The sequence below is a fragment of the Elgaria multicarinata genome, chromosome 8 (assembly GCF_023053635.1).
Source record: "Elgaria multicarinata webbii isolate HBS135686 ecotype San Diego chromosome 8, rElgMul1.1.pri, whole genome shotgun sequence".
NCBI classification, from domain to species: Eukaryota; Metazoa; Chordata; class Lepidosauria; order Squamata; family Anguidae; genus Elgaria; species Elgaria multicarinata.
Window position 1 is genome coordinate 85248027 of NC_086178.1, and position 25204 is coordinate 85273230.

General features: G+C 44.1%; 1 protein-coding gene across 1 annotated transcript in view; it reads right to left on the reverse strand.

Annotated features, from left to right (window-relative positions):
- The window catches only part of LOC134403173 (lysosomal acid lipase/cholesteryl ester hydrolase-like), a 90465-nt gene that overhangs the window by 46444 nt on the left and 18817 nt on the right, over positions 1-25204 (reverse strand). The window contains exon 2 of the mRNA XM_063133281.1: positions 3105-3225. Coding sequence (XP_062989351.1) covers positions 3105-3225 — 121 coding nt within the window. The remainder of the gene's footprint in view (positions 1-3104; positions 3226-25204) is intronic.

Sequence of the window (25204 nt, forward strand, 5' to 3'; positions counted from 1 at the left end):
TGACATGTTGCCTTCCAGTCGGTCTGTACATCAATATTTAGTACAACACTAAAGGCGGCGCTTTTTGTTACCCCCTGCAGTTTTTTTCATAGTGTACACTACAGGGAGGTCTGGTGGGAAAAGACCTGTTCTTAGTCTATAAGATTCAGGGGTAGTGTACAGCATCGAGATATCAATCTAGGGGGGATTTCTCCAATCCCGTAAGGGTTAGGGCTCTAAAACCCCTTCCTATTGGTCGAGGGGGGTCTGACGCAACCCTAGAGGGGTCACATGACCCCTTTGGACCAATCAGCATCGAGATATCAATCTAGGGGGGATTTCTCCAATCCCGTAAGGGTTAGGGCTCTAAAACCCCTTCCTATTGGTCGAGCCCGGCCTTCCGCAACCCTAGAGGGGTCACATGACCCCCTTTGGACCAATCAACATTGAGATATCAATCTAGGGGGGATTTCTCCAATCCCGTAAGGGTTAGGGCTCTAAAACCCCTTCCTATTGGTCGAGGGGGGTCTGACGCAACCCTAGAGGGGTCACATGACCCCACTGGGGTCATGTGATCCATGTCAGGTGACCACTCTTTCCGGAGGAGGGACTTCCGGCGGCGGGACTTCCGGTCTAAAAGGGGAGGGGCACCTGTCAGGGGGCGGGGCTTAGGAGTTTGATGGATGGTCATACTTGTACTACTAACATGGTGGAGCCAGGGTCAGATCAGATGTGTCCTTATAGGTTAAATTACACATATTCCAAGGTTGGCCCAGCAAAAAGTATCTGGTCACTCTATTATAGCTTCTGCAGTTTTAACTGTTGTGATGAAGAGGGAATTTCACCAGGTGCTGCAAACATACAAATGACACCTGCTGAAATTCCCTCTTCTATGCAACTGTTAAAGATACAGGGGCCCAGTCCTCCTTTCCATATAGTCACCATAGATAAGGAAAATGGACTTGGACACTTATAGGCTGTATTTATGACATGCAACTCCACCCCCTGCATCTCCAAACACACATTCATTCTTGAGCTGAAAGCTGTAATGAGCAAAAGATTTCAAGTGCTGTAATTTATTAAAATATTGATAGATCAAACATAACTCTCACTTTCTGGCAGATACAGTTAGCCAATAAATGGAGGCTCATCGAATGGTCCACCATACATGGCTGCAGTCAGTTTGGTGGGTCACAACATATGCAGTACTCTGTTACAATAGGGCCCACAATTTGTGCACACGTCTGCATCCATGCCAGTGCCACTGTTCCCAATCTGCACCCATATGGATCCTGATGTTGACCTAGCCACTCGGCAGGGCTGGCGCTACCATTAGGCCGCCTAGAGCGCAGACCTCAGAGGGGTGCAGTATTGACCTTTAGGGGTCACAGTTTTATACAAATTAGCTGTTTTAAGAAAAAAAACATAATAAAAGGAAAATATAATAGTTCAGAAACTCTTCTTGAACAGCTGAATCAAAGTTGGCAATTTGGGGTGTGTGTGTGTGCAAGTAGCTCGCCTTGCCTAGGGTGCAAAATAGTCTGGCACTAGCCCTTGTGGGGTTCTTCTGTGTGGTTTTGTTTATTTGGAACTGCTGGCTTACACTTGCAAAGGTCTTCTCAACACAAGGCAGTGGCTGTACATAACTAGTTCCTTCCATTTTATTCTAGTTCTTCTGATTTTGTACCCTTCAATTTTTTACCCATGGGTTAATTGAAAAACAAACAAATAAACAAACCTACATAGTGTTGGATCCAGATGGAGTCATAATTAGAGTAGACCCATTGAAATTGTGAGCCATTTCTTTCAACGGGTCTGCTCTAAGTATGACTAAGTCGGGATGCAAAGGATAGTTTGATGGTGCTTAGTGGAACAATTTATAAAAGTGGAGTTGACAAAATATAATTCCTTTTTTTAAAAAAAAATGAAAATAGAAGTGGTTCGCCAGGCCAGCACTTCCATTTTAACTTTTAAGGATCCATTATACTGTTACTAAAAATCCAGAGTAGGGTGATGGTGATGTGGGGAGTTACTGCATGATTGGCCCATCCAATGCCATATTTAGTATTGGGGGAGGGGGGGATGGATCTAGATGTTACGGAGTCCACATGCAGGTTTCCATAAAGTCATTACCTGTGGTGTAGTTTCTTGCCGAAGAGCTGTTCATTGAACCATGCCTTGTCATTTGAGTGCAAAATATACACACTACATTCCACCGACGCCAGACCTGGAATGCGCTCATGGTGACATGACACACATTCATCCATTGCCATCTCAATGCCTCCCGTTCCCTCAGCAGTCTCTATCCTTTCCCCCTTTTTGCCCATATGCTTGAAATGGGCAAGTATGTGGATGTTCGTTGTTATGTAAAAGCTGTGTAAACAGAAATTTGCACAAATTGTGACTGCAATATGTGTAATTTGTGCAGATTGCAGTCACAATTTGAGCAAACTCTGCAAATTGCAACTGCAATTTGCATAAACTGTTGTTGTTTTTTTAAAAAAGCACTCAAAAAGTTACTGTATTTTGGGAAGAAACTTGTGTCTTGGCTTGAAAGGCAAGCGGAGTCATTTGAGTGCAAAATATACACACTACATTCCACTGACGCCAGACCTGGAATGCGCTCATGGTGACATGACACACATGGGATGGATCTATCAAACCGTTCATCCATTGCCATCTCAATGCCTTCCGTTCCCTCAGCAGTCTCTACCCTTTCCCTTTCCCCCTTTTTGCCCATATGCTTGAAATGAGCAAGTTTGTGGATTTTCGCTTAAGCCCATAGTTCCCATGCCCTGCTGTAATTGCTTGAAGAATCCAAAGTGAAACTGGGAAGGATTTGAGTTCACCACATCACAAATCCTGCTCGCTTGCAGTTCATATCAACAGCAATGAGGAAATTAGCTATACCAGCTCCATGGCTACTGTTCCAGGGAAATGGAGTGGCTTTGGATGCAGCAGATAAGACCTTGTGCGGAGTATGAACCCTTATTCATTATTTGATTTAGTTGATTTGCACCCCACCTTTCAACTAAAAAGAATGGCACTTAAGGAGTCTAATGCTTCCATCTCATCTCTCTCACCAGCCATCCAAAAGACCAATGTTCAAAACTGTCTTCACTTACAACATTCAAAAAGCATTCAGGATCCAATGTAGTCACAGGTTCTTGTGGAATTTTGAATGCTTCTGTCCTGAAAATTCCTTGGCAGAAACAGGCTACTATAATAAAACCCAACATCTTCAACCTGTATGGAACAAAACAGTTGTTTATTAATAAGATTAACATGATTTTGACAAGTTTAAAGCAACAATCGCAAGCCCACAGCTTTGAGTTGACAGGAAAAAAACAATGATTCCCCTTGAACCTGAACCTTTGAGATTCTTCTACATGGAAGAAAACCCCATTGAACTCAATGAGTCTTATTTCTGGATAGACTGCATTGTTAGTATCTTCCCAGAATGAGGGAAGTATGCCCAGACTCCTCCGAATAGCAGATTTCCAGTTTGAATTGTGATGAAACTTTGGCCCTAGATGGAGGACAGGAACAAAACCTTCCAAAATTCAGTAGTTACCTCAAAGCAATCTTTCATCAAACCAAACCCCAGGGAACACTGGAAGAAGTCATTTAGCACAGCAGTGAATGACGAAGTAAGATTTTATCATTTATACCTCACAGTCACAGGTAATATATGACAGCTAGAGTGATGGGAACACATGGTGGCTCCCCAAAGGAATGATTTTCAACAAATGAAATCATTGTGAACACATCAGTTTCCCTGTCCCTAACTCTAGGGCTAACTGAAATCCTGGACTCTGAGGGACAAGGCAGCAGTGATTTGAGGAAAGTGTGAGAGGCTGAGAGATTGTTCATATGCCTCTCATACCCAAGATGCTTCATAGATGTTTAAATGTGTGTACATGCAGAAAAGTCAGTCAGTAATACTAGGGCTCTGCTCTGCTCCGTTTTGGGTCGGAGAAGCGGTAGCAGATCAGGGTGCTTCGCCTTCATTTAAGGTGGAGGCGGATCAGATCGGGGGGGGCAGCAGAGCACCATGGAGCACCGTTACGTGGAGCTCCGCGTCTTTACGGAGCTCCGTCCACTATCTTGGATTTTTCCCCATAGGATTGCATTGGGCAAAAACATGCCTATAACTACTTTGTTTTTTTTTTGAGCTACTTAAAAAACAACTTACTGTGCTTAGAGAGTGATGATTGGGGGTCATTTGTGTCGATTTTCAGAATTTTTCATCGTGGGATTTGCATGCTATTAATTTCTTTAGAATGTCTAAAAGCGGGAGAAGGGAAGCTCTTGTTTTCTCCCTTGATTGACAGATTCAAGTCCCTATCATGATGATAATGTGAAGCACCCTCCAATCCCAATGCTGGAAGGGGGTGGGACTAAGCCAGAGGGAGCCAGAGACAGTTTCCTTTCTCTGGAGGGTTAGTTGTAGCTGGGTTGGCTTGGGGTGTGTGTTCGTTTGTTTGTTTCTGACTTTTTGCTTAGCTTTCCTTTGTTATGTTTTGACTTATTACTTTATATAATTCTTCATTTGTAGTGTTTGTTTGTTGTTTCCCACCCACAACCCCTTCCCTTCCCAATCTATCCTCTCTTTCTCTCTCTCACTCTCCCTCTGTGTGTGTGTGTGTGTGTGTGTGTGTGTTTGTTGTGGCTGTGATTGGGTGTGCTGTGCACTGCTTGTTAAGTGCAAAAAGCAAATAAAGTTTGAGCATTCAAATAAAGTATGGGCAAAGCACAATACACACTTTTCCCATTTCCCCAAATAATAAATACATCTGTATGTAGAAAAATGATGGAGATATTGTCCTATAGATTGCAATGGGCAAGCGCTTTGCAATGGATCCCTATGGGCAAGTTTGTTTCCCCTATGGGCAAGTACTGTCCTTTGCTTTCTAATGCTTTTCTGAAAATGGGGTGGGGGAATTTTCAAATTTCCTCCCAAAATCACTGGAGGCTTGGATTTGCTTCATACCGGGCAAGAATGTGGATACGTGGATAAGCTCTCAGGTTGGTGATTTTGAGGTTTCTAACATGAAAACTGACAGAGTTCTCGAAAGGGGTGTGAATTGGGGTTAGGGGATGATGCTTAAAATGAAAAAAAATGCCAAAAATCAGAGCATGGTCAGATTTGCTTGAAACATGCCATGAATGTGGATCTAGGTGGCATCTGTGAGGGTGCCCATTTGCAAGTTTGTATCTGTAAAAATGTCAGGGTAAAACCCATTTCTGAAAATGGGGTGTAGGATTTTCAAAAATTCCCCCAAAATCAGTGGAGGGTCAGATTTGCTTCCAACTGAGCATGAAGGTGGATACATGTGTAAACTCTTATGGTGGCGATTTTGAGGTTTCTAACATTAACAGAAAAAAGTTACAGGCTTTTGAATTTCAATGCAAGTCTGGGGGGGGGGGGGAACACGGAGCTCCACAGCGGAGCATAGGCAGATCTACACAGAGCGGACTCAATCTGGAAGTTGCAGATCAGGATCCAGAGTGGATCGGGGGCATCCATGCACAGCCCTAAGTAATACAGCACATTTCCATTCTGTTCCCTTTACATTCTAGTATTAAAAAGAAGGGTAATGCTTTTTTATATATCAGAGACATGAAAGGGAGACATATATAGGTGAAGATTTGAGGGCTACAGAGGCAATGTAATAAAGTCAGGCTTAAAGGCCTAGGGTTTTTCTGTTGGGAGGGATATCCCTAGACTGATCAACTGTCTGGTTTCTCCAGGACAGGTCCAGAAAATGGGGAGGCAAACCAGGGTCCGGGGGAAATCTCCCCAAATTTCTAGAAAATCGTGGACTCCCAGCCCATAAGGCACGGTGATCTGGGCATTTTCTTGGCCCCAGATGGCTGTGTGGAAGTTGGGAGGGGCTTGCAGATTGCATTTCCAGAAGTGCAGAACATGGCCTACAAGCTCCTCCCAGCTCCCATACAGCCATCCGGGGCCTCTTCTTGGCCAGTGCAATGTCACCGGCAAATAAAAGGCCTGGATCTCCAAGTGGGAGGGGCTTGAAGGTCACATTTCTGCACTTCTGGAAATGCAGCCTGCAAGCCCCTCCCAACTTCCACACAGCCATCTGGGGCCTTTTCTTAGCTGGCTCAATGTTAGATAGCCATAAAAGAGAATTTAAGAAAGCACCTTCCTGGGAAAATAAAGTATTCAGACAACTTTGAAACATGTTTGGGGTGAGTATGGATTGATTTTTATGCAGTCACATTTTGAGATAAGTTCCCTTTTGCATTTGTTGCCATTTTCCTTTTTTGACTATCCTTTCAGAGACACTCCAGTATCCAAGAAAGTGTACAACTAGTTCTGCAAACCCAAAGGGTCCTTAGAGGTGTGTGTGTGTGTGTGTGTGTGTGTATGTGTGTGTGTGTGTGTGTGTGTGTGTGTGTGTGTGTGTGAGAGAGAGAGAGAGAGAGAGAGAGAGAGAGAGAGAGAGGAGCAGTCTCTTTCCCCCAACTGCACTTCTTGGCAGAGATGGCAAGTGTTGTGTTTACAGGTGGGTCGTGTCCTAAGCCAGGTTGGCAGGGCAAGCAGTCCAGGTCCTCTCAGTGAAATTCCAGTCAGGTATCGCAAAGCAGAAGTGTTGTCAGGTCACTCCGTAGTCTGTTGCCAAGGGGTCGTGGAGCCAAGCATCTAAGCACTCAGGGAGCGTCCAGAAAAGTAGTATCAGAAATGTTGCTGAGGGTCTAAGAATCAGAGTTGTGATGCAGGAGGTGAAGAAGTCAAGGAAACAGACAGTTTGCCTTCAGCGAGGTATGCCTGGTCCTGGTCTGATTTATACTGTAGCTGGCTATTAATTAGCACAGCTGGGTCTCCAAGGCTATATGAGGTACTTAAGTGTTCTCTCCTGCTGTGATTGGCTTTTCCTCCTTCACTGTTCCAGCCGTTTGCTTTTTCTCCGCTGCGCCAGCTGAACTACATCCAGCTCCACCTTCTGCAACTCAGGCACCTCTGGCATGCAGCCCAATGTGCCAGGCTGCCCTTCTGCCTAGGGATGTGCTCCGCTTCTCCTCGGACTGGAGAAGCAGGAGCGAATTGGCCTGATCCGCCTTGTCCAGAGGAGGAGGAGAAGTGAGCCAGGGGCCTGGAGAAGCATGGCGAAGAGAAGCGGCCATAGGCGGAGCGCTTCTCTTTTCGCGGAGCATTCCGCCCGCCATTTTGGATAATTTCGCCCATAGGATTGCATTGCAGAAAAGATTAGCGTATAACTTTTTTGTTTTTAAAGCTATCTTTCTGATACATGGTGTGCTTAGAGAGTCATGGGTGGGGGTCATTTTGAGCCTACTCTCAGCACTCTGCGTGGTGCGGTTTGCTTGCTATAATTTTCTAAAAAATAGGGTAAAAAAAGCAGGAGAGGTACCTTTTTGAAGTGCTGAGAGGCAGATTCAACTCCCAGTCATGATCACCTGATGAAGCATCCTCCAATCCCAAAGTTGGAGGAGGGGATAGGCAAAACGGGATACTTAGTAACTTGGGATACTGGGAAACCTCTCTTTCTTAGTCTGAACAGACTTTCCCCAGTGTTTTTTTAAAACAGTAGCCCCACCAAATGCACAAACACAACCTGAAATTATATACTAAGCAAATAAATAACAGATAGGAAACACAGCACTGCTACCCACCCTAACCTTGGGGAAGAACTGAATAGATGTGGTGCAAGGGGATAAGGTCCCCTAGGGCATGTGGACATGCCCAGTGCACACACACACTCCCGCCCCTAGAGGGTCATCAGAGCCCTCTAAAGAGTAACCAGTGGAGACTAATGCCTGTCATGAGTTGAAGTGACAGGTAGCTTCTTAAACACTGGTACTTACTTAGGGCCAGTCAAAAATTGGCATATCCCCCTCCCCCTGGGCACGTCCACTTTCCTCTTATTGGTAAAAGACAGACATAGCCTTTTTTTAAAAAAAATTCTTGTTGTTGTTTATTCAGCAACACTGCTGCTTTTAATTCCACCCCTCCTTTGTTTATTTATTTATTTATTCCATTTTATATTTACACCCCATAGCCCAAGCTCTCCTGGCTTTTCCTCTTCAGTAAAGTCAGGCAGGCTTTCATTGTGGTTCAACTCCTTGTTGTTGTTGTTGTTGTTATTGCTATTAATATTAATTAGGACTGCTATTATTAATGTTACTATTGTTGTTGTTGTTGTTTAATAATGGCTGTGATCACAGTGCAGTCAATCAACTCTGAAGCAAGGATCACAAAGCTTTACTCTTATACTCCTAGCCTCCTAGTTATGGGATGCAAAACAAAAGGCATCTCTCTGTGCTGCTCCTGCCTCACAGGGATGGTTTGCATTACTGGCTTTGAAACAATCCTTGCCTCACTTCCTTGTGCCCCCAGAAATGTCTGCTGCCTGCCTGCCTGCCTGCCTGCCTGCCTTCCCCCCAGGGTGCTGCTGTGGTGGGGCATCTGCCGGGACTGACTTCCCCATACTAGATCTATGGCATATCTTTGCCTGGCTCTCTGCCCACCTGTCCTCCTCCTTTGTGACTGCCTCACAGGGATGGTTTGCAATGTGTTACTTACTGCTGGCTTTGAAACAAACCATCCTTGCCTCACTTCCTTGGGCCCCCAGAAATGCCTGCTGCCTGCCTGCCTGCCTTCCCCCCCCCCGGGGTGCTGCTTTGGTGGGGAATCTGCCGGGACTGATTCCCCCATACTAGATCTATGGTATATCTCTGCCTGGCTCTCTGCCCGCCTGTCCTCCTCCTCTGTGACCGCCTCGCAGGGATGGTTTGTGTCTTGCTTTGTCTCAGGGAACAAGTCCTTTCTGCGCCCACTTAGACATTTTAAAGTTCCAAATAAATTTTTCAAGTGTGGAAGAAGATTCATATTTAGGGTTATCTACTCCCCAATTCATGGCATGTTGGGATTTCCTTTGAAATGGCCCCATTGAGCTGTCTGCAGCTTTAAATCCCTGAGATACTGGGGTGTCCGATTTTCAAAAATTCCCCCAAAATCAGGGGAGGCTTGGATTGGCTTGAGGCTTGGCATGCATGTGTATACGTGCATGAGGTGTCATGGTGCCTAACTTCAGGTTTCTAACTTGAAAATTGACAGAGATATCGAAAGGGGTGTGAATTGGGGTTAGGGGTGCTGCGTTAGGTTAAAGCCCCCCCCAATCAGGGGATGATGGAATTTGCTTGAAACTTGCCATGAATGCGGATGTTCCTGCTTCCAAGTTTTTATCTGTCAAAATGTCAGAGAAAAGTCCATGTCTGAAAATGGGGTGTCTGATTTTCAAAAATTCCCCAAAAATCAGGGGAGGCTTGGATTGGCTTGAGGCTTGGCATGCATGTGTATACATGGATAAGCTATCATGGTGCCAACCTTGAGGTTTCTAACATTAACAGAAAAAAAGTTGTAGGCTTTTTTGGATTTCAATGCAAGCCTATGGGGGGGAAGCGGAGCTCCGATCCGGATCTGGAGCTTCGCAGCGAACCGGAGCGGATGATAGGTGGAGCGGAGTGGACCAGATCCGGAAGTTGCAGATCTGGAAGAGAAGCGGATCGGGGGGGCAGTGCATACCCCTACTTCTGCCTCCTGCACTTGCGAAACCTCTGAAACACTGTCAATCAGGGCCTCTCCCCCTCCCTGTGCCTCTGGCTGTGGCACCATGACCTGGTTCTCTTCCTCAAAGGATTCTTCTTAGAGTTGAGGCATGACAGCAAGCTGCTTTTGAAATGGACAGAAGCAATGAGTGTCTCTCAGGAAGGACAGCACTCTCAGTGGGTTCCCTTAACAGAGATAAAGCAAGGCATGCAAGCTGACAATTCTCTCATCCCTTCCCAACCTGGTTCCATGCTGTCTTGAAATGATGGGAGTTGCGATCCAGCACATCTGAAGGGCACTGGTTTGGGGAAGGCTGCTCTAACCATTTTAAATGTTCCATGCAAAGAATGATGGTGGCAGTGCTTTTGAGGGCCAAGGAGCCCTTTGATAGTCCAGTGACCTCCCGCTAATGCTCTTGAATGAGCTCTCAGTGGAGTTTCAAAAGATGTTTGTGATATGGCATGGTATGTGTGTGTAGGCATGCGTGCTCTTCAAAAAACAAAGCAAAATGCAAGTTCTTGGATACACCTAAAATAATTCTTTGGACCCCAGCCATGGTCTGATTTCATCAGTTCCTATGTACTTATTAACATACACTCAAATTCCAATACAGAACTTTGGGTGTGTCATGTAGATTATGAGCTGAAGATATATCATTAAGCGCTACAATTATGAGCATTTACAATGTATATGCTCTACTATTATTGAGCATATACTATTACATAATGTGTGCTCATTAATAATAATAGTAATAGTAGTAGTAGTAGTAGTAATATATTTATTTGTTACCCACCTCTTCCTCTGGATCGAGGTGGGGTACAACACAAATAAAAACACCATAAATTACATACAATTAATTCAAACATTTAAAACCAGTGCATCATTAAAAGCAGCACCATTAAAAACTATTTAAAAAGTACTGGTTCCTATTCCATTTAACTCTCCTTTTTCTGGTTCAGAGTATATTTATTAGTAAATGATGCCCCAAGTCTCAATATTATACTTAGAGCAAATAGTAATTCTGCTGTTAACCAGTTGGCAAATCAGTATCATACTAGTTTGCCTTAGGCAACCATTTTAAGGAAATGGATAAATGAGCACACCATGGAAATATCACCCACACTATTATAATTTTGTCCAGTGAGAGCAGCAAATTGAGGATGCTGGCATATATATATATATATATATATATATATATATATATATATACACACACACACACACACACACACACACATTTTTAATCATGAATTGCCAGATGTACAAGCTGGGTTTAGAAAAGGCAGAGGAACTAGAGACCAAATTGCCAATATCCGCTGGATAATGGAGAAAGCCAGGGAGTTCCAGAAAAACATCTATTTCTGTTTTATTGACTACTCTAAAGCCTTTGACTGTGTGGATCAGAACAAACTGTGGAAAGTTCTTGGTGGTATGGGGATACCAAGTCATCTGGTCTGCCTCCTGAGGAATCTGTATAACGAACAAGTAGCAACAGTAAGAACAGACCACGGAACAACAGACTGGTTTAAGATTGGGAAAGGAGTACGGCAGGGTTGTATACTCTCACCTTATCTATTCAACTTGTATGCAGAACACATCATGCGACGTGCTGGGCTTGACGAATCCAAGGCTGGAGTTAAAATTGCAGGAAGAAACATTAACAATCTCAGATATGCAGATGACACCACTTTGATGGCTGAAAGCAAGGAGGAGCTGAGGAGCCTTATGACAAAGGTGAAAGAAGAAAGTGCAAAAGCCGGGTTGCAGTTAAACCTCAAAAAAACCAAGATTATGGCAACTAGCTTGATTGATAACTGGCAAATAGAGGGAGAAAACGTGGAGGCAGTGACAGACTTTGTATTTCTGGGCGCAAAGATTACTGCAGACGCTGACTGCAGCCAGGAAATCAGAAGACGTTTACTTCTTGGGAGGAGAGCAATGACAAATCTTGATAAAATAGTTAAGAGCAGAGACACCACACTGACAACAAAGGTCCGCATAGTGAAAGCAATGGTATTCCCCGTAGTAACCTATGGCTGCGAGAGCTGGACCATAAGGAAAGCTGAGCGAAGGAAGATAGACGCTTTTGAACTGTGGTGCTGGAGGAAAATTCTGAGAGTGCCTTGGACTGCAAGAAGATCAAACCAGTCCATACTCCAGGAAATAAAGCCAGACTGCTCACTTGAGGGAATGGTATTAAAGGCAAAACTGAAGTACTTTGGCCGCATAATGAGAAGATAGGATACCCTGGAGAAGAGGCTGATGCTAGGGAAAGTGGAAGGCAAAAGGAAGAGGGGCCAACCAAGGGCAAGATGGATGGATGATATTCTGGAGGTGACAGACTTGACCTTGGGGGAGCTAGGGGTGGCGACAGCCGACAGAAAGCTCTGGCGTGGGCTGGTCCATGAAGTCACGAAGAGTCGGAAATGACTGAACGAATAAACAACAACAAACCATCCAGAGAGCTTTGGCTACGGGGCAGTATATAATGTAATAAATAAAATAATAATATTGGGGGGGGGGAGAAATAACCTATTAAAACACTATCACAAGAAATAATTGTCCCATCCCCTTCCTCTTCCATAATAGATGTCAACCAAGTCTACTACATCAAGTTCCGCTTGATGTATCCAGTCCCTCTCGTGGAATAGAGGTGAATCATGACTGCAAAGGTGCATGCATGGAAGACCCCACAATGTCTCAGGAGCCAAGTAACATACACTCCTATACACAATACTTGGAAATGCTCTGCAATTGATTTTCGTCATCATCAACTTTATTATGGTTACCAACCAGACTTTACACATATAAAAGAGTAGGGCGAAGTTACATGCAAATTTGAGAAGTATGCAGCAGAATCAATTCTGGAGAGACCTAATTCTCATAGCATTCAAAAATAATTTTGCAAAAGCGTCAATTGTGTCTCTGTCCTCTGTGGCCCTGAAGCAACCAAGAAGTGCATTAATTTCTAATCTGGTGTCAAGCAACAATTTCTCTCTAATCCCTCTATAAAAAGAGCAACAGAGTAGAACGTGGATAACCGATTCAATATCATTGCTTCCACATGGGCATAAGCGATCTGGAGAACTGATTTTCTGAAACCTCACCTGTAACAGAGCAGATGGCAGGACAATAAATCTTGCCAGAGTTAATGCACACTGATATTTAGGGATGTTAAGTATTTAAAAATATTTCGCGTCTGCCATTCTTTAACTCAGGTTAATGCCTAAGAACAGAGGAGAGCAAGTTCTATCTGCTGCAGATCTTAAAACCTGTAGGTCACAGTCTCTTACCCTTTGAGACAAAAGGGTTTTGGCACAATTGATTTTAAATATATATAAATGTAAGGTGAAGGATGATTGAAGGGTGGCTCTTTAAAAGGTGAAAAGAAAAGGCTGTCTACATTACAGTTCTCCCCAGAACATTGCTGATGGATTATTTTATTTTAAGAAGAAAGAAATATCTCTGTAAAAAAAGACTACTCACCCCAAAGCAAGGTCCTCACGCTTCCTTACAGATATTCAGCTTTTCTGGTATTGAGCTAGAGCTCCCAGAGTGGTAAAGGAGAAATTTCTCTGCAAATGTTAATGGCACCACAAAATTGTTTTAGCTTAGTTTCGACTTCATTTGAAGGCAGTAGAAACAGAGAATTGAGGAAGCTTCTCAGGCACCTTTATATCAGATAGGTGGTGGAAATCACACTCGAAATAAAACTATAATTATTCCATTGTATAATGATGTGATTGCAAATCATGTGGCGAAGATCCAAAGAATTAGCTCCTACCTCACAACCCAGAGGGATGTATCCACATGTTTTCTGAACAGCAGCCACCCACACAACTCCCCTCTTTACTTGAGAAATCCCTTTCAAAATGGTGGGGACTTTTCAAAAGCATAAAACATGGGCTTTGATGTTCAAATCAAAGAAGTCAAAATTCCTATCAAGGAACCCCTTCATACATGCATATGTAGTTTGGGGAGTCCCAGGAATGGGGGGTTGTCTTGATGAGGGGAAAGCCCCGGGGTGGCTCTGCATTGGCCCTAGCTCAATTACATGACGCAGCAGCCATTGCAGAGCCATCCCAGGGCTTTTCCCCTGAAGCTCCAAATTTAACAAGTTGAGGACTTATCTCGACTTCTTCCTCTTGTGGCGAGGCGACGGCAGCATCTGCCATCTGTCGCTTGCTTCTGTCTTGCATTGAAGGCATGGCTGAGCAGATGGCGACCCCTGGTTGGTTGCCATCTGCGGACAGGGAAGAGGAGGAGGGCCAGTGAGCTGCAGGCAATGGGGGTAGGGGAAGGAAGGGAGCGTGGCAGGCCTCTTCCTTTCCAGTGAGGCCATACCCTCCCCAAAGCGATGATGACACTGGCACTGGAGTCACTAAGATCCTCCTCCCACATCTGGATCCTGCCCCCCTATCCCTTTCCCAAAGGAAGAGGAACACTCTGATGGATGATTAACTCTGATTGATGAGATACTTTTGTGCCTCTGTGCTTCTCCCTTGTGGGGAGAAGGAAATGAGGGGAAGGGGAAAACAAAAGGTTAAAAAACACATAGAGGGGCACACGGAAGCAGTTGCACAGCAGTGCACAGGTGTGGTGGCAGCTCCATCAAGGCAAACTCTGCGCTCACTCCTTGCATGGGGATAACTGGCAGAAGCACACGAGCAGGTTAGTGGGGGCTTTAGGTGCCAATGCAACCTCGTATAGACACCCCCTGGGCTCTTTTCCCTTAGCAATTTCTTCCCCAGGAAAATACATACCCCCTTTTCTGCTTGTCTTTTAATAACAACAACAACAACAAAAAATTATTTCTTACCCACCTCTCCGTTTGGATCACGGCAGGGAACAACAATAAGTATAAAATACATAAAACTGAATTAAAAACATTATTAAAACATCTTAAAAACATCCTAAAAAAGCTTTGGAAAGCCTTTAGAACTATTTTATCAGTTTGCATTTGGGTGATTTTATGGTGTTTTGTTTTAACTGATTTTTTTTTTATCCGCTGCTGTTATTGTTTTATTAGTTTTCTTTTAAAAGCATTTCTAATTTTTGCTATCTTTATTAGCTGTTAGCTACCAAGCCACAAACAAGGTTATGTTGTTATCCTACAAAGCCCTGAACAACTTGGGACCAGGATACCTAGCAGACCGCCTTCCCTTATATACACCCAGATGACAGCTATGGTCCTCAGAGGCAGCCCTACTGGCCAATCCAAGATGAACGGAATGCCGCCATGAAGAACGTCAGCGGCAGGCCTTCTCTGTGGCAGCACCCATCCTCGGGAGGACCCTCTCTCGTGCGGTTTGGGAGGCGGAAAACATAATATCTTTTAAATGTCTCCTGAAGACATACCTTTTCACACAGGCTTTCCGTGGTCTTTAACATAACTGGTTTTATATTGCCTTTTAAACTTTTTATGTTTTAAATTTATACTTGTATTTTATGGTATTTAATTGTCCACTGCCCAGAGAGCTTTGGCTGATGGGTAGAATAAAAATGTAATAAATAATTTTTTTTTAATGTATGTACATTGCATTTGGATGCAGCCCAGAGCCCAAGCAGAATTGGGCCAATTGGGCCAGGTGAAGTGGACTTTCTTCCAAAGCCAACACATCCAGAGACTTCTACAGCGACTCATGTTTTGAAGATGTTTCATGGATTCATATTTCTTGATATGCTGCTTATGAGCAGGAGAAGAAGGAAGGGAGTGTGGATGAGTGAATGGCATGTCCACCTTCTAATCCTACAGCACATTTTACCATGGGTTTCAGTCACTGTGCTTTGTGGGAGGGATTGCATTCTCTTGAGTGTTTCATTAAAATAATAATAATAATAATAATAATAATAATAATAATAATAATAATAAATTTATTTCTTACCCGCCTCTCCATTCTGATCGAGGCGGGAAACAACAATAAAAGATAAAATTCTCACTCTTCCATTTTTTTGCTACAGCATAGCAGCTGAGAGCTGAAAGAAGGGAGTGAAGTGATAACCTCTTTCTTTCTAGCTGGGGTGGGGTGCCTTGCCTTCAATTTTGTTTAGATTAATTTCATTCAAAGTTACCCTTTCCTTTGTACTGAAATTCAATCCTTCTCTCAGTATTTTCCCTGCAAAAGCTTTTTGAGATTTGTTTTTTCTGTCGTTCTGCATTGTCTTCTCTCCCTCTTTGCCCGCATGTGTATATGTCTTTGTGTAGAATTAAGTCGTGAATAATTTCCCCCTCCCCTATGGTGGTTTAAGTAGTCAGCCATCAGTTGAGTGTTCAATGGTTGGTTATTGTGTTGTCTGTCAGGCAAAAACCACCCCACAGTTGACTATTTTCCCAAAGTAACCAACTGAGATAACTAGGGGTGTGCACGGACTCCCCGCTCTGCTTCACTTGCAGATCCGCCATATTCAGAGCGGGCCGCTTCGCCCCGCCCCCGCTCCGCCCATTTCCGCTCCGCTCCGCTCGGAGCTCCGGATCCGGATCGGAGCTCCGTTTTCCCCCCCATAGGGTTGCATTGAAAGCTAAAAAAGTAAACAACTTTTTTTCTGTTCAAGTTAGAAACCCCATGTTTGGCACCACGACACCTCATGGGGGTATACACACACATGCCAAGTTTCAAGCCAATCCCATCATCCCCTGATTTTTGGCGAATTTTTGAAAATTGGGCACCCCATTCAGACCCCTTTCCATAGCTCCGTCAATTTGCACGTTAGAAACCTCAAACTCACCACCATGATAGCTTATCCATGTGTCCATATGGATGCCAAGTTTCAAGGCAATCCCATCATCCCCTGATTTTTGGGGAATTTTTGAAAATCGGGCACCCCATTCAGACCCCTTTCCATAGCTCCGTCAATTTGCACGTTAGAAACCTCAAACTCACCACCATGACAGCTTATCCAGGGATACACATACGCCACACACCAAGACTCAAGGCAGTCCCATCATCCCCTGTTTTTTGGCGGAGCTTAAACCTGCAGACCTCTCAATGGGGCCATTTCAAAGGAAATCCCAACATGCCATGAATTGGGGAGTAGAGATCAACCCATATGAATCTTCCTCCACACTTGAAAAATGGATTTGGAACTTGAGCACAGGAAGGACTTCTCCCCTGAGTCAAAGCCAGACACACACAACATCCCTGCAAGGCGGGCAGGGGAGGAGAGAGGGAAGGCAGCAGACATTTCTGGGGGCATAAGGAAGTGAGCCAAGGATAAGCCAGTAATGCATATAAAATGGAATAAATAAATAAATAAATAAATAAACGAAGGAGGGGTGGAATTAAAAGCAGCAGTGTTGCTGAATAAACAACAAGAAGAACTTTTAAAAAAAGGCTATATCTGTCTTTTACCAGTAATAGGGGGACGTGCCCGGGGGAGAGGGAAGCAGCTGCCAGTTCAACTCAAGACAGCCATTGCTTCACCAAGAGCTCTGAGGTAAACGCTCACTTCAACTCATAATAGGCATTGCTCCACCGTTTTACTCTCTTTGGAAGACTCTGATGGCCTTCCAGTACAGGAGATAGTGGGGGCACGTCCACGATGAGATGCCCTAGGGGAGCTCATCCCCTTGCACCACATCTTTTCAGTTGTTCCCCAAAGTTAGGGTGGGTAGCAGTGCTCTCTTATTCTTGGCTTAGTATATGATTTCAGGTTGTGTTTGTGCATTTGGTGGGGCTACTGTGTTAAAAAACACTGGGAAAAGTCCGTTCAGATTAAGAAAGAGAAGTTTCCCAGAATCCCAAGTTACCCGTTTTGCCTATACCCTCCTCTAACTTTGGGATCATGTGATCATGACCGGGAGCTGACTCTGCCCCTCAGCCCTTTGAAAAAGGTATTTTTCCCGCTGATTTTTTAAAAAATTCTAGCGCGCGACCCGCACCACGCAGAGAGGTGAGAGTAGTCTCAAAATGACCCCCATCCACGACTCTCTGTGCACAAGAATTTCCAGAATGATAGCTTAAAAATCAACCCAGTTATCCCCGATTCTTTCCCGCAATGCAATCCTATGGGCGAAAAGCCGAAAACTGCTGTTTGAGCCGCGCTGTCCCTGTTTGTTGACCCAATTTTTTTAAAAATATAGCACACGACCCGCACGACGCAGAAAGGTGAGAGTAGACTCAAAATGACCCCCATCCACGACTCTCTGTGCACAAGAATTTCCAGAACGATAGCTTCAAAAACAACCTAGTTATGCGCGATTATTTCCCGCAATGCAATCCTATGGCGAAATGTTTTCAAGATGGCGACCGGAGCGCTCCGCCTGAACCAGGAGCTCCGAAAAATGGTCGCTTCTCTTCGCCTTGCTTCTAGGGGTCTGCAGTCCACTTCTACTCTGCCTCTGGGTAAGGCGGAGCAGGCCAATCCGCTACTGCTTCTCCTCTCCTAATCGGAGCGGAGCACATGCCTAGAGATAACCAACGCTCTGCAGAGTTGGCAATCTGCACAACCGTTGGTTAGTGTGTTGTCTGTCGGGCTCAGTGAAATATTTTGCAGGGTTGAGTGGAGTATTTTGGCTGGCTACAGAGTTTCCAGGCAGGAGTGCCCAAAACTGCACTGGCAGCTCTGCTACAGTTAGTACAACTTGCAGAGGCTGCTGGGATAGCACTGGGATGACGTGGGGAGAGAGGCGGGGGTTGTGTCAGTCAAATGCTGTGTTAACTATTAGTCCACTCAACTAGGGTGACCATATGAAAAGGAGGACAGGGCTCCTGTATCTTTAACAGTTGTATTGGAAAAGAGAATTTCAGCAGTTGTCATTTGTATATACGGAAAACCTGGTGAAATTTCTTCTTCATCATAACAGTTAAAGCTGCAGGTGCCCTGCCCTCTTTTAAATCTGGTCACTCTGGTATAGCTCCTGCAGCTTTAACTGTTGTGATGAAGAGGGAATTTCACCAGGTTCTCCATATATACAAATGACACCTGCTGAAATTCCCTTTTCTATGCCACTGTTAAAGATACAGGAGCCCTGTCCTCCTTTTCATATGGTTACCCTAATTAACAGTTAAACAAAAGTTATCTGTAGTAGCAAAATGCTTGATAAGAAACTTGTTAGACAAGAGTTATTTATAGTTGCAAGACACTTTGTAAGAAACTTGTTTTACAGGCCTCTTGGTTAATAAACCCGCTTCGCATTAGCTTCTTCAGACACCATCATAGTGCTTTTGGTGTGGGGAGAGGAGAGGAATTAAGGGTTCTTTCCTCAAATTAAATTTATCATCCATAGTAGGTATGCACTCTTGCTTCTCAACCCAAGCATGCAAATTCTCCAGAGTGGTATAATCTTGTCCAGCTCTGGAGAACTTGAGTGCTTGGGTTGAGAAGCAAGAGTGCATACCTACTATGGACGATAACAAATTTAATTTGAGGAAAGAACCCTTAATTCCTCCCCTCTCCCCATGCTAAAAATGCTATGATGGTGTCTGAAGAAGCTTAACGTGAAATGGGTTTATTAACCAAGAGGCCTGTAAAACAAGTTTCTCCCATTCTTCTGGGAGAATGGTCGGAACTGTTTTGGATTTGGGAATACAGCAAGTCTATAATAAAAGGCTTACAAGTCCACATGTATCGGTTTGGAATTTCAACTTCAGCTTTTAAAGTCTGAGAAAAATAACAACATTTGTAAATACCTACACACTAGAACACGATTTCAGAATGACATATATACGCCAACTGGAAATAGTTTTCAGATGTGTATGTATTAGAAGAAATATATGTGACTGGAGAAGAAGGATTAAATTATCGGAGGTGGACTTTGATTAAAATACTTACCTATGCAAAGCTGTTCTGTGTGGCCATTTCAAAATACTGTATAGGTGTCAACTTCAATTAATTTTAAAGGCAGGGCCATTGTAAAAGATGCCCATCCTGTCACAAATAGTAATATGCAAATAACCTTACAAAGTATAATTACAGTTGGATCAGGACTTCTAATACCACGCAAAAGTGTAGAGTGTTTTGGAATTGATTTGAATAAATGGCTGAGCCTGAGCCTGAAGAAACCTAACAGGGCATTTGGAAATGAGCTGTATACAGAAATAGGAAGTGAAGTGGGGGGAGGGGGGAACCATCAGATCAAGAATTGATTGTGCATGTGTGTGTGGTTGAGACGATAATCCTAGACATACTTACCTGGAAGTAACTCCCATTGCTTAATAAGACTTACTTCTGAGTAGACATGCAAAGACATTTGCTGTAGATTTAACATTCCCAAGGCGGCTCCGAGATCCCACTGAACACAGTAATGCTTTCTTCAGAGTAAACACATGGATGTAAGGCTGCAGTCCTCTTGCATCACTTTTAAAAAATAACAATAATACAAGTTTCACTGTGATGGAATAGGGGCAAGCTATGCTTTTTTCTTGCAAGAGCTTCCTTTAAAAAAGATAGAAAGGGTGATCTTGTTTATTCCAGGCGCTGGAGTCCTCAGAGTGTTTGGGATCCAGCATCAGTTCACTCCTGGGACTAAGTGCCATTGAACTCAGTGGGGCTTGCTTCTGAGTAGACTTGCACAGGAGTGCACTGGCAGTGTACTACTAAGGGCAGCAGCCTCTTAACCTCCCCATCTCCAATCTTCACATCATTTACTTCAATCAGTCAATCAAATAGTTTATTTGTGTAGCAGAAGCCATTACAATAAAACAGAACACATAAAAACAAGAGTAAAATACACATAGCGTTACCATATGGAAAGGAGTACAGGGCTCCTGTATCTTTAACAGATGTGTAGAAAAGGGGATTTCAACAGGTGTCATTTGTGTGCATGCAGCATCTGGTGAAATTATCTCTTCATCACAACAGTTAAAGCTGCAGGAGCCCTGCCTAGCATGTTCAGATACAAAAGAGGGCAGGGCTCCTGCAGCTTTAACTGTTGTGATGAAGAGGGAATTTCACCAGATGCTGCATGCATATAAATGAAATTCCCCTTTCAATACAACTGTTAAAGATACAGGAGCCCTGTCCTGTATCTTTAATATATGGTCACCCTAAGTAACGGATGGCTCCTCAAGGCAGTTCCACTTATCACAAACTTTCCCCCTTAAAATTGCTGCTCATTAAAGGGAAAGTGTGACATCAAGTCTGCCTCTCATCCCCTGCCAGTGCATCCTGAGGATTTTGATCTCCTCATGTTCTCTTTCCAAGGCCAGTTCTATGTGGATGAGACCTCCCATATCATGCTCCATATTTGAAAAGTTTAGCACCTTTTTTTGAGTGGGCTAGGAGGCCCTGTACCAGTTCCCTCAACTCAGTTCATTACTTAGATGATTTTTCTCTTTGCGGGTGACACTCAGTTCAGACCAGTGCCATTCACACATGTCTGAATTTGAGGCATTGGCTAGGGAGTTGGGCATCCCACTTGCCAGCGAGAAAACAGAGGGCCTGGCAACAATCTTATCCTTTTTAGGTATACAACTAGAGTCTGTATCCCAGTGCTGCAGCCTACCTAGCGATAAATTGGACACCCTCTGGGGCTAATCTCCCAGGCCCGCTCTGCGCACAAGATCATGCTGCAACAGCTCCAGGAGCTGGTTGGCCACCTCAGTTTCACAGGCTGCATGATAGCTCCTGGAACGGCATTTGTTCGGTGGCTGTGCGATGCCATGTGGGGGGCAAAGTGCCCCCTTCATCGCATTTGCATCTCAGCTGAAATCAGAGCAGAAATACGACCAGTTTTTAGACCAATACAATGGGGTTTCATTCTGGAGGCAGGAATTACTTTTGGAGATGCCCCTTCAGGGGCATTCTGATGCTTCTGGCACCTATGGTTTTGGTGTTATTTTGGGAGATCGCTGGTGTGCTGAGCAGTGGCCCCAGCATTGCTGGGCATCCAAAATTGAGAGGGACCTCACCTTCCTTGACCTCTTCCCAACTGTTGTGACCGTTTGGCTCTGGGTGGAATTTTTGGCTAACTCAGCAGTACATTTCTGGTGTGACAACCTTGCCACAATCCACTTTGTGAACTCACCCTAGGGTGATGGGTCTCATCAGGGCCTTGACTGCCCTCTGTCTACATTTTAATCTCACCTTTCTCACCCGCCACGTACCAGGGCTGGATAATGGAATCGTGGAAGCCTTGTTACACAACCAGATGTCCAGATTCCAACAGCTGGCCCCTATGGCCAGGCAGCACCCAAATCCAATGCCCCCTGGGAAGTGGTGGAAGCTATGATGCAAGTCTGGCCCCTAGCACATGGGCATCCTACGCGAGAGCAGGTAGGGAATTCACCAATTTTAGGGCTGGCAGCATCTTGGCCCATTCTAGTCGACCACCTGCTGGCATTCTGTGTCCACTGCAAGGGCTATCCATGAGCATGGTGTGGGGTAAGCTTGCAGGTTTATCCTTCGTGGCCAGGTTGGCCAGACTTTCTGACTACTCTACAGATTTCCACATCAGGAAGATGCTGGAGGGTTGGATTAGGCCCCTCCTAACCGTCCAGATTGGCACAGCCCCATCATGCCTGAAATTTTGTCAGGCATGAGGGGGCAGTGGGAGACTCTCTGTTCCTCCCCATTCGAGCAAAGCCTGTTCCACACAGCAGCCCTTACTGTCTTTTTCAGAGCATTTAGGATAGGGGAGGTCCTAGCTGCCTCCAGATCCGACACCTCTGGCAGGGCGCTCCCGTTTTCTGACATCCAGCTTCAGGCTGGTGCAGTAATCCTGCACCTCAGATGGTCTACAACAGACCAATGCAGGTCGGGCACTAAGGTGACACTGGCTGCTGCCCCTAGGCAATTTGTGTGGGAATCTTAGGAGCAGATGAGGTTGGTGAGCACTCGTTGGGCACCTTTATGGTGATTGGCAGGTTCTGAGGCCTGGTTCTCTGGGGGTTCAGTGGCTCTCGACCCAGGATACAGCCTGCCTCTGGGGACCTTACTGTCTCACCTACTTGGTATTAAGCAGACCGAGCGGCGGTGGGACAGGGTGGTTTCCCTCAAACACAGACATGTCGACACGCGTAAGAAAGGAGCTGGGTTTTACCCAACTCCTGGTTTGGCCAAGTATCTCGCCCATAACCAAGGCTAATTGCCTGGAGAAATCAGATTCCTGCACTGTCACATTCAGATCCAGGGAGGGGTGAATTTCCTAATATTTAATAATGAGGCCCTAGTTTACCCAAGTTCTGGAGTCTGAGTTGTTATTTCCTGACTTCCTCTTCTATCTGCAAGTCCCTTTCATGCCCTGCCAGCATGGCCAGGATGGGGGCGGGCTTTTTCAGGAGGGAAGAGGGGGAATGACGACCCATCTGTGAGGCACCTTCCCAAGGAGAGGCGTGTATGGGGCTCACCTTTAAAAGTGGGCCCAGCATGCACCCCAGGCCTCTTTCTTCATTTTGGCCCTCCCTCTCTAAAAGTCTAGCATGGGACTAGCCAGTCACCCCTTTTGTATGGGGGGCTGAGTAGGAATTTTGCCTGACACACATTGGCTCTGTGTACTGGTTTTTGCCTACTCCATACTGGAACTCAGTATGTCTCAGTAGAGGGTGGGTAAATAGGTCAATTAGATTCAATTAACTTCAATTAATTTTAAAGGCAGGGCCATTGAAAAAGATCCCATCCCTATCCATTTTCTGGCACAAACAGTAATATGCAAATAACCTTACAAAGCATAATTACATTTGTATCAGGAGTTCTGATTAGGGATGTGCTCAGCTACGATTAGAAATGGAGAATCAGAAGCGAATTGGCCTGCTCTGCCTTGCCCAGAGGCAGAGTAGAAGCAGACCGGGGACCCTTAAAGCATAGCAAAGAGAAGCAGCCATAGGAGAAGCGCTTCTCTTTTCGCCGAGTGCTCCGCCCGCCATTTTGGATAATTTCGCCCATAGGATTGCATTGCGGAAAAGATTAGGGGATAACTGTGTTGGTTTTTTAGCTATCTTTCTGAAATTTCTTGTGCTTAGAGAGTCGTGGCTGGGGGTCATTTTGAGCCTACTCTCAGCACTCTGCATGGTGCCGTTCACTTGCTATATTTTTTTAAAAAAAAATGTAAAAAAAGCGGGAGAGGGTAAAAGCGGCAGGTTTTTTTTTTAGCAATGACAGGCAGATTCAACTCCCAATCCTGATGAGAATTGATAACCTCATGAAGCATCCTCCAATCCCAGCGTTGGAGGGGGGACTAAGGCAGAGCCACCCTGAGAGCTTTCTGCTTTGTGTCTCTTTGTGGGTTGGCGTTCGTGGAGAGAGGAGTTAGTTATAGGTGCTGCTGCTGTGTTTGGAGTTGGAGGAGATTACATTAGGATTTAGCTAGGGTTGTGTGTGTGTTTGTTTGCTTGTTTCTGACTGTTTGCTTAGTTTGCTCTGTATTTTTCCCTTACTTTGATTTTATATAAACTTTATTGTTAATTTTTGGAGTCTTTGGTTGGTTGGTTGGTTCCCCCCTTCCCCCTCTTAAAGCCTGACTGTGTTTCATCTTCCTTCTTTCTTCTATATAAAAAAAAAAAATACAAAAAAATACAAAAAAAATATTCTCTATTTCTTCTCTCTCTCTCTCCCTCCCTCTCTCTCTCTCTCTCTCTCTGTTACTTGGACTGTGTGTGTGACTGTGTGTTATTGTGTGAGTGTGCTGTGTGCACTGCTTGTGAAGTGCAAAAAAAGCCAATACAGTTTGAGCATTTTAAATCCAGTTTGTTTGTTTTTTAAAATTATTATTTTTATTTTCTACAATACTTAAACATACACCATTACAATTAAAGAAAACAACATACTACATAAATGTTGAGTAACATTAATATCATATCTATATAACATAATCAAACTTAACATATAAGTGCACCTCCCACCTCGGGATCTCATTCCTGATTCCAAAATCTCATACTTTCTTCTGCTGGTGGTTTCCCACTTCCCTTAGAAAACACAAATATTAGGAACTGTTTCCAGATTCCTTCAAAATCATTTGTTTTAGCTATACCTCTTCTCAGTTTAATATTACAAGTCAATTTGTCATTAATATCTATATCCCATACTTCTTTATACCATTCTTCAATACAATAATCCCCTTGAATCTTCCAGTTCCTAGCTACAATCAATCTTGCTGCAGTCAGCAAATTCGTTATCAATTCCTTAATTTCTTTTTTACATTTTAAATCTTCAAATAGTGACAGTAATGCAACTTTTGGTGTTGCATCATTCCCACAATTTCTTCAATCTCCAAAAACACCATCTTCCACAATTTTTGTACATATTTGCATTCCCACCACATATGTAAATACGTTCCTTTTCCCCCACATCCTCTCCAACAATTTGCTGAGTGCTGATTATTTATCTTATTTAATCTAACTGGGGTTAGGTACCACCTCCATATAATTTTAAAGTAATTCTCTTTTATTCTCACTGACATATTTCTCAACGCTCTTTGTTTCCATAGTCCCTCCCAGCTGTTGTCCTATTTGTACATTCAAATCTGTCTCCCAAACCATTTTTCCTGAACTATCCATCGACCCTTTCTCCAACAATATTCTATATATTTCACTCATTAACCCTTTTGATGCTGTTCTTTTTCCCTTATCATTTTCTTTTTTAACTATTAATTCCTCAAACTTCGTCAACTCTCCATTTTCTCTTACCCACTTTTTGGTCCACTGTTCTAATTGCCAATAATTTAACCAAGTTAATTTTTTATCTTTTAAAACCTCTTCC